The sequence below is a fragment of the Verticillium alfalfae genome, genomic scaffold (assembly GCF_000150825.1).
Source record: "Verticillium alfalfae VaMs.102 supercont1.1 genomic scaffold, whole genome shotgun sequence".
In the NCBI taxonomy this organism is placed as follows: Eukaryota; Fungi; Ascomycota; class Sordariomycetes; order Glomerellales; family Plectosphaerellaceae; genus Verticillium; species Verticillium alfalfae.
The window spans coordinates 1,827,883-1,836,531 of record NW_003315038.1 but is presented as its reverse complement, the minus strand read 5'-3'; the positions used below and the strand labels follow the sequence as shown (position 1 = coordinate 1,836,531).

The 8,649-nt window shown below is 58.4% G+C and overlaps 2 protein-coding genes across 2 annotated transcripts; one reads left to right on the top strand and one right to left on the bottom strand.

Moving 5' to 3' along the window:
- Nucleotides 1–1,225: 1,225 nt before the first annotated feature.
- Nucleotides 1,226–4,932, top strand: VDBG_00550 (C6 zinc finger domain-containing protein; the record flags this gene model as incomplete). The annotated part of the gene is made up of 4 exons (XM_003008822.1): nucleotides 1,226–1,641; nucleotides 1,853–3,790; nucleotides 3,851–4,492; nucleotides 4,566–4,932. 4 exons carry the CDS (start codon nucleotides 1,226–1,228, stop codon nucleotides 4,930–4,932), a joined length of 3,363 nt encoding a protein of 1,120 aa, XP_003008868.1.
- Nucleotides 4,933–6,047: 1,115 nt separating this feature from the next.
- Nucleotides 6,048–6,925, bottom strand: VDBG_00549 (autophagy protein; the record flags this gene model as incomplete). The annotated part of the gene is made up of 2 exons (XM_003008821.1): nucleotides 6,048–6,479; nucleotides 6,605–6,925. The coding sequence occupies 2 exons, from the start codon at nucleotides 6,923–6,925 to the stop codon at nucleotides 6,048–6,050; spliced, it is 753 nt and encodes a 250-aa protein (XP_003008867.1).
- Between the last annotated feature and the right edge of the window lie 1,724 nt (nucleotides 6,926–8,649).

The following is an 8,649-nucleotide window of genomic DNA, read 5'->3' as shown; positions in this document are numbered from 1 at the left end:
CTACAAATATAACTATAGAAAACGGAATAAGTATGCCCTACTGTACTAAGATACTAACTCCGCATGAAATAAGTAAATTAAAAATATTATAAAAAAATAACATTCGTCGACGAAGAGGTTAACAAAAAAAAGGAAAATGACTTATAATGGAACAAAATGCGACTTTCGTCAAGCAATCTCGACATTCATTAACATCGCGCGCACGCCCACACACCCACAAACAGACACGCCAATTCCCACGTCCCCCCCCCCCGACCAGCCATTATCCATCCATCCATCCCTTCGCTCCCCGATCCCCTCTTTCGTTCCAGGTCAGGCCTGACAGAGACGAGCGTGTGCATCGCCGAACCAGCGACACGGCCCCATCTATCTCTGCCCAACCGCTGATCCCTTCCCATCCCAACCCCTCCCCACCCCGGATTTTCTCGCACCTTTGGGCACCTGTCCTCCAACTGAACACGCCGTCAGGGCAGTGCCCAGTGCCCAGCACCCAGCATCCAGCACCTACCAGGTACCTTACCTCGTGCCCGGCACCCAGCACCCAGTAACACGCACCCAGCGCCCAGCACGGCGTAGCGCAACGAAAAGCCAACGACGCGACAGGGCAAACACGGCGCGGAAATCCTTCCTCACCCTCTTGCACCTCCCCCCCCTCCCCGGACGAAAAAAAATAACGCCAGTGCCAGTTTCAAAGAACCGCCATCCCGGAAACATCGCCTGGACCCTGACTCTCACTCCGTTACCAGTCGTCCTGACTTGACACCTACCGACTCAGGTTCCCTCCTTTTCCACCTGACCGACGCCAGACGTACCTGTACGAGCATCTGGCACCAGCGACTGTACCTGTACCTGTACCAGTGGCCCGTACCGCTCGCTAGGCACCGTACCTTGCCTTCGCCGGGGCCAATTAGACGTCTGGCCTGTCATAATTTCTCCCGCCCCAGCAGCCATCGAAGCAGCACCCTGTGGTTCTCTGGTTTTCTGGTCCAATTGCTGCCTCAGACTACCTCCCAGATCTCTCCTTTCGCCTGCCCAAAGCTTTTTTTCCATGGCCACGGCGTCTCGAATCCAGGTCTGACCTTCTTTCCGCCTCCGCTCTCGCCGCCCTCCGCCGCCGCCGCCTGCTTCTGACGCCCGACGTCCTCTCTCCCCCTTCCCCCCTCCACCCCCCCAGCCCAGCGAGGCAAGTTTTTCGCTTTGTATTGATGTACATATAATACCCAGCATGGATCCGGGGCCGCCTGACCACAAGCGCCCTCGTCTTGATACGGGCAATAACCATCCTTGGACCTCCAGTCTTCCACAGCCCACGCCCTCACAGCAGCCTCAGCCTGGCGGGCCTGGGCCGTACTCCCACCCGCATCAACAGTATCCGCCGCGCGCCGCCGAACCTCACACACGCTCCCTGCCGCCGCCCCAGCAGACATCACAGCAGCAACAGCAGCAACAGCAGCAGCAGCAGCAACAGCAGTCGCAGCCTCCGCCGCCCCCTCCGCCGTACGCCAACGACCGCCGACACCATGAGCAGGACCCGTACAATCCGATCCAGGATCACTTTCGCCCGCCCCATTCTCCTGCGCGCGCGCCCAACAGCAACAACTACGCCTTCCCGCCTCGCGATCCCGGCATAAAAAGGGAGATGTACGACGACTCGGCTGTTGCGCCACGCCCGTCCTCACTCTACTGGTGGTGCTCCAGACGGCCATCCCCCCGGCCACCCATCCGCGCCGCCTCCCCATTCCTCGTCCCATCCGCTGCCCATCTCGAACCACTCCACGCCAGGGCCTCCTCACCATTCTCACCCGCCGCCGCCGCCGCCGCAGTACCAGGACGACTCACGACGACCCATGAGCTACGACGCGCCCCCGACCCCAGTCGCGTACCGCACCAACTACCCACCACCCCAACAACCCATCCCACAGCAGTCACCGTACGAGCAGCCCGCCTATCACGCCCCGCCCCCAGAAAATGTATATGCCAACCATGCCTCGTACGCGGCGACGCAGAAACGGAAGGCCACTCGAGCGTCGCAGGCCTGCGACAACTGCCGTCAGCTCAAGGCCAAGTGCGACGAGACACGTCCGTGCAAGACATGCCGAGAGAAGAATGTCGAATGCAAATATCGCGACCCCATCCCCAAACCTACCGACAAGACTCAGACGGACATTCTCGAAGGCATTGCCGACCTGAAGAGCATGTTGTCCGCACGCTTCGACAGCGTTGAGAAGAGGATAGGCAGGCTCGAGAGAGGGGCCGGTCCGGCCCGGAGTCGGATCAAGTTGGAGCACGACATGGAAGGCATTGAACAGGGAGCCTCGCCTCATCCTGTCACCGACGGGATCTATGACACAGCGGAGATGCAAAACAACTCGCACGGTCCGCCGACTGTGTACGGCACGCCTCAGGGTGTCTACACCCCCGCCGAAGCAAGCGACGACCTGCCGCAAGCGCGCGATGTGGATTCCGCTGATGAGGCCCATCTGCCGGACACAGTCATCGAAGATGAAAGGGATGATGACCACGTTGAAGAGCCGCCCGGCCGCGCTCGGCCTCCGGGGCAACCGTCGATTCCAGTCAACCACACAGTGTCGGCAGGTCAACTTCTCAAGTGGCCCGCCATCAAGGCCCTGACGCACGGTCTCCTCCACAAAGGTGGCGTCCGATTTGCAGAGGACTTCCCCCTCGCGACCGAGGAAAACAGGGGGCCTCTCCGACTGTACGGCCGAGGCGAAGGCTACGGCCGAAGAGCCGGACCGCATTCCGAGTATGGCGTCCTCGACGTGGACATGGAGAGCGTCTCAGAGCCAGGTTCGTCTCCTGCGGGGCAGGCCGATTGGGGTCAACTTGGCAGCCTCAGTCCCGGCGTCGACTATACAAGCTCCAACCTGACGCCACATGGCATGCCCGACTTTAGTGAAAACAAGGTGAAGGAATACATCCAGAGCTTCCAGGACAACATTCTCAGCCTTCATCCCATCTTCCCGCCACGACACCTCAAGGTATGGGTGAGGAACCTGCTGGATCAAACGGCTGTGAAGAAGGGCCGCGGCCAGAAGCTGTCTGGCGTGGCCAGATTCGCCGAGGAGCAGGCCTCGCAACTCGCGCCCAATGAAGCAGCCGGCATCAAGCGCAAGCGGCCGCCGACTGGCGGCAGCGAATCTTTCGAGAAAGGCCACATCGCCGGGGGGCAAACCAGGCAAAACCTATCGGACTGTAGACAATGCCTTGGTTTTCGCCGCGCTTGCCCTCGGGAAACTGTCCCTGCACAAAGGCAAGATCCCAGAGGTCGCGCCGTCGGACGACCGGTCACACAACTCGCCCAATGTCAAGAACGGCACCCGCTTCGCCAGCGAACGCGTCCCCGCCATCATACCCCCAGTCACAGGCCTCCAGCCTGCATTCACCGAGGGAGCACAGAACAGCTCGACAAGTCGGCGAACTTCGATGCAGGGACGTCTGCGGCGGGACAACAGAAACACGCCCTGTCGATGAAGCGGAACTACGACGCGATCCCTGGGTTAGAGTATCTGGGTCTGGCAACCGACATTCTGGGCAACCAGAACGGCTCATCGCTCTTGCGACAGGTCCAGGCCAACATCTTTGTGGGTTTGTATTACGGGCAGCTAGGGTATGTCGTGCCGAGCCTCAAGTACATTGTGGATGCCGCCTGGACGGTGCAGATCTTGATGCGCAAGCATCTGGCACGACTCCAGGCCATGACGTCGGCCCCAACCAAGAAGCTGGACCACCTTCTTCTCACGGCGTTCTGGACGTGCCTACAGCTAGAGAGGTAAGCGCGACGGAGAAGCTGGACTTGCTCGAGCTCGGGTTACTGACGTGATTTGGGTAGCGACATTGTTGTAGAACTGGCCCTGCCTCGGTCTGGCATCTTGTCCTACGAAGATGGCCTTCCTTACCCGAACCTCGCCCTCTTCGAAAGTGGCGAGAGGGTCTCTGCTAGTTATGGCGCCCAAGTCTACCTGAGGAAACAGCTCAACCTGGTGAGCGCCAACTTTTACGACGAAACCCCCAGTTCGGGGGCCGACGACCAAGAGGGGGTGCAGACGGTGTCTGAGGTGCGCGAGACGATCCGCATGGACCCGACGGCACAGCTCTCCTGGATCCCCTCCATGTTCAGGTTCTCGCCGGACGACCCGCCTGCCACCGACATGCTGGCGGCACGCCTGCGCGCCAAGTACTGGGGTTTCCAGGTCATCACCCTACGACCCTTTGTCAAGATGATGCTCGATTACACCTTTCGACTGAAGGATAACGACGTGTCCGACACTGCCATGTTTGCCGAGACGAAGTTTAACAAGAATGTCCAGACACCGCACATTGCCGCCGGCACCCGCTCCCACGCAGATATCAACCCCGAGGTCGTCAAGTACGCCCGCGAGGGTATCCGCGCGCTCGTCCAGAGCACCATGGCATTCCACGGCCTCGGCGAGGGCCGACTGATCCTGACCAACTTTTTTGGAACCGCCATGGCGTAAGTTGATGATTCCTGAGTTTTGTTTGTACCAACTTGTCGACCTGAAGACTGACCGGCCTGGTTCGTTTAGGCAATGGGGTAACCTGCACGTCCTTGCGGCTTGTCATGAAGATCCATATCTTCACCAGTTTGTTGACGGCCAGGAACTGCGAATGCTCTTTGACAAGACAATCGCCTGGATCGGCCTTGGTGCGCAGCCGTCCAGCTCGCTGTCCATTGCCATTCGCCTGCTCGAGGGTGTTCGCGACCGCATTTTCCACAGCGACGTGTCTCGCAGCTTTTCCAGCACGGCTAGCGGGCACCCACACTCGGTGCATCACTCGCCCGTCCAACCGATGCACCAGCGCCTCTCACCTCAAGGCATGAACGAACAGCTGCCTGTCCAGCCTCAGCAGATGCCCTTTCAGCATCCACCCCAGCACCCGATGCGGATGTGAGTGGATGGCGCAGAAACCGCGTCCGGCTTCTTCACTTCGGAACACCAGCACCATGATATGCGTTACGTACGGCGTCTACAGAGAGGAAACTTTGTTCTTTTTTTTCTTTGCTTTTTCAGATTTGCATTTCCGCATTGAACGAGCGACCCAGCTCGTTTGAACGGGGACATTGTCACAGTCATCAACGACAAAGCCGCGACCATCCATCTCGGCATCAACACTGGGGAGTAGTCGGCGTTATTAGACGTCGCACATGGGGGCAGACTCGAGAACAATATTGGGTCAGGCAGTTTGACATTTGGGACTCCACCGGCGGCCTTGGTCAAGGCTGTTCTCACAAAATCCCGTTCGCTTTTGGTTTCGGTTCGTGTCTCCCAAGAACATGAACCGCTCCCGACATGCACGCACAGCGACTGTTATCCATTTTCTGTACCATTACATAGCATACACGAGGCACTGACCAGGGTGGCCATGATTTATCTCGAACGGTATCGGTCCGCCGGCAGATTTTTTGTTTTTCTGTTTGTTTTTCTTTTCTCAGATTTTGTGGTCTTGCTTTCTTTTTGTGGCCGTGGACGGGGTAAGCCATTCTTTTGCCTGGCCTCGGCCCTCAGCATGGAGGCGGGGTGGATGAGGCGACGGTCAATGACTGACAAGAGCTTTGGGTTTTCCCGTTCGTTTTGAGGAGGGACTCGGAGGAGATACCACAACAAACACCATTGGCGAACGGCGGCTGGATACTGGAGGAAAGCACATAGGATAGCTTGGAGGAGGACAGGGAATGAGTGATGTAAGGTATTGTGTAGAGTGAGGAAAGCGTATGGGGTGGGCTGGCTGCGAGAGCGAGCCGTACATAAAGGAAGCTTGCTTTGAGTTTGAGTGATCGTCTACTGCGATGACCATATAGTTCTCGACGCTAGCTAGAGACTGGGCAGGAACACGACTTGAAGACACGTTATTCATCTCAGTCTGTCTCGTTTGATGCACTCGTTGGCACGTCTCGTCTCGCTGCGTGCTCGCCTATCTGTCCGTGTCTTCTCGCCTGTTATGCCACTTCCGCTGCGCCGTCCTGGAAGAAAATCCTCGCCCCACGGGGGGGAGAGACCTCGACGGCCTCAAAGCGGCACGACGATCAGGCACAGCCAGCCGTCGGGATAGGCGGCCTCGCGCATGAGGTCCTCGACGGGGGCGGAAAAGGGCACGTGCGCGCCGTGCAGGACGACAGCGGCGAGGACGGGGTCGCGGCTGCTCGGGAAGAGGGCGGGCAGCAGCGCGCGCAGGACGTGGCCGAGGCGCTGGGGCTGGCGCGGCGTCGCGGGGTGGCGCGGGGGCACGGGGGCCTGCAGGACGCGGAAGGCGCCAGCGGTCGAGGGGATGTAGAGGCGCAGGGGTATGTTCCTCAGCGGCGTCGGGGCGTCGAGGAGGTGCGCGCTGATGCGGGCGAAGGCGGCGTGGTCGTTGTCCTGGACGGCGTGCCAGAGGGTCGAGGTGTCTGCTTTGGAGAGGGACATGATCCGCTTGGCGGTGCCGTAGCGGGTGAAATCGGCCTGGGGGAGGGGGGGGAAAGGTGGTGGTCACGTTAGTTTGGCGGTGGCCCGGTGTTGAGACGGTGTGGGTGAGGCTCTGGGTGGATGCAAGAAGGGGGGGGGGGGAGGGTGAAGTCGCAACATACCTCCTTGACGCCGTTGAGGAACGTGTCGGCCATATCCCAGCTCGGTCCGTCGCCGACGGTGAGGCGCCAGGGGAGCGGCGGCGAGTAGAGATCTACGAGGAGACCGAGGGGCAGGTTCCGGAGCAGGAGGTCTTCGTGGTGGAAGCTCGAGATGGGCGTGTCGGCGTCGGCGTCGTGGAAGAAGGCGGAGAGGCGGGGCAGCAGGAGGGCGAGATAGCTGAAGCGGGGCAGGTTCGTGATGAAGGGGTTGTTGGGCTGTGAGGGGTGGGTGATGTGAAGGGGTACGGTTTGGGACCATAATGTCTCTGCTAGTGAGGCCATCGTAGTGTGTCTGTGGTTGTTTCGTCCAGAAGCGTGCTAAAGGTCCGTCCTGGGGGCTAGGCCCTTTATCATGTCATGAACCGTTGGAGTGAGATGGGGGGTTGGGTTTGCAGAGAAGCATGCTTCCCATTCAATATTGGACGCAAGATGCAATGTGTTTGCTATACTAAGACTGGCCAGTCACTGAGTTGAGGTTGTGAGATGAGATGGGGTAGGCTGTCATGCCATGCCCCTCCCCTCGCCCGTGGTCAGGTGTGTGGTGATTTGACACATGTTGTAAACCGACTATCGACTGCGGTTTGCTACGTGATGCTTGTAAACAGTACAACCCAATGAACGGGAACCTCACATGAGTGAGGCTTATTGTGTGGCTCATCGTGGCGCACCGATCTTCGCCAAATCAACAACGACGAGCCATCGGAGTTTTTTTTTTTGGAATCCCATCTCACATTTCGACCCAAAACCTTCGGACATGACACGGCCAATCCTGGGACCGACACGCTCTCATCACACCCCCGGCTGACACACTCCATGATCACTAATACCCCAATGCAGTCATGTCTCCACTTCCCTTTCCTTCTTCCCACCCGCAAGTGCGCAGACACGAACAGAGAGTGTGACAGCGCAAAGGCGCATCACAACCTCGTTTGCGCCCCCTTGTTACCACCGAGCCGCGCCTTCTCCCCAAAGCGCATCTGAAAAGTGACAGGAAGGAGGAAAAACTCTTTTTTTCCTCCTGACGAATGTCGTGCGCAGCTGAAACACCCTCTTCCAGGGCAAGGTGCATGGCCAAGCGTCGCGGCAGAATTCTGGTCACCAATTTTGGTGTCGAGGTATAGAAATGTATCTGTCTTTTGACCCTTCCTGTCCCTGCCTTGTAAGCGGGCATGTTTACCATGTGCGGCGTACTAGCTCCACATCTCTCAGACGTGTGCTGACAAGGATTCACTCCCCCCTACCGCCTGGAGGCAGGACGCATGGTTTGGCGCGGCGTTGTGTGATGGATGGCGTGGTCATGACGACATGTTCACAACATAGTCGTGTCACTACCATGTTGCCGTGTTGATACAGAATACAAGAAGTTTCTTTGGTAGCACGTGACAAGCAATCATATTGATCATCGACACATGTTTTGCGCGTGGGGATACATGTCAGGATTAACTCGTAAATTCATCAGTTGATAGCTATTAATACATTCATAGCAGTCAGTGAATATGAAAAAACCCCCATCGCAAGTAGACATTAATAATCATCATCCAGCTAAATCAAATCGCTCGCGGTTTCGCTTCTGGTGGCCACCCGTTTACAGTCCGCGGTGGATCTCCTGCGCGGTAGCCTGGCTGTTCCTGCGGGCCCGGTCGTGGCCGTGGTCGTCGTGGGCAATCTGAGGAGCGCCAATGGTCTGCTGCAGCACCGAGGGAGGAACCTGGGCAGCATCGGTGGGATCCCCGCTGTGCGTAGGACGTCTTGTTGTCTCTTTAAGGGAAAAGAAAGAATACCAGGTCAGTTTTCGAAGTCCAGAGCAAGAAAAAGCAGCGCAGCAGCCGGTATGGTGCCCGCGGCCTAGGTGGGCGCGTCAAAGTGAGGGACAATCTTACGAGGCGTAGGTCTTGTCCTGGCCGACCGTCTTGGAACCGTCGCGGTCAGAGTCAACACGGGGGTCGGCCTTGTTCAGGAAATCCTTGCTGTGGGGGCCAGCCGTGTTGGGAGCGGGGCCGGGGTTG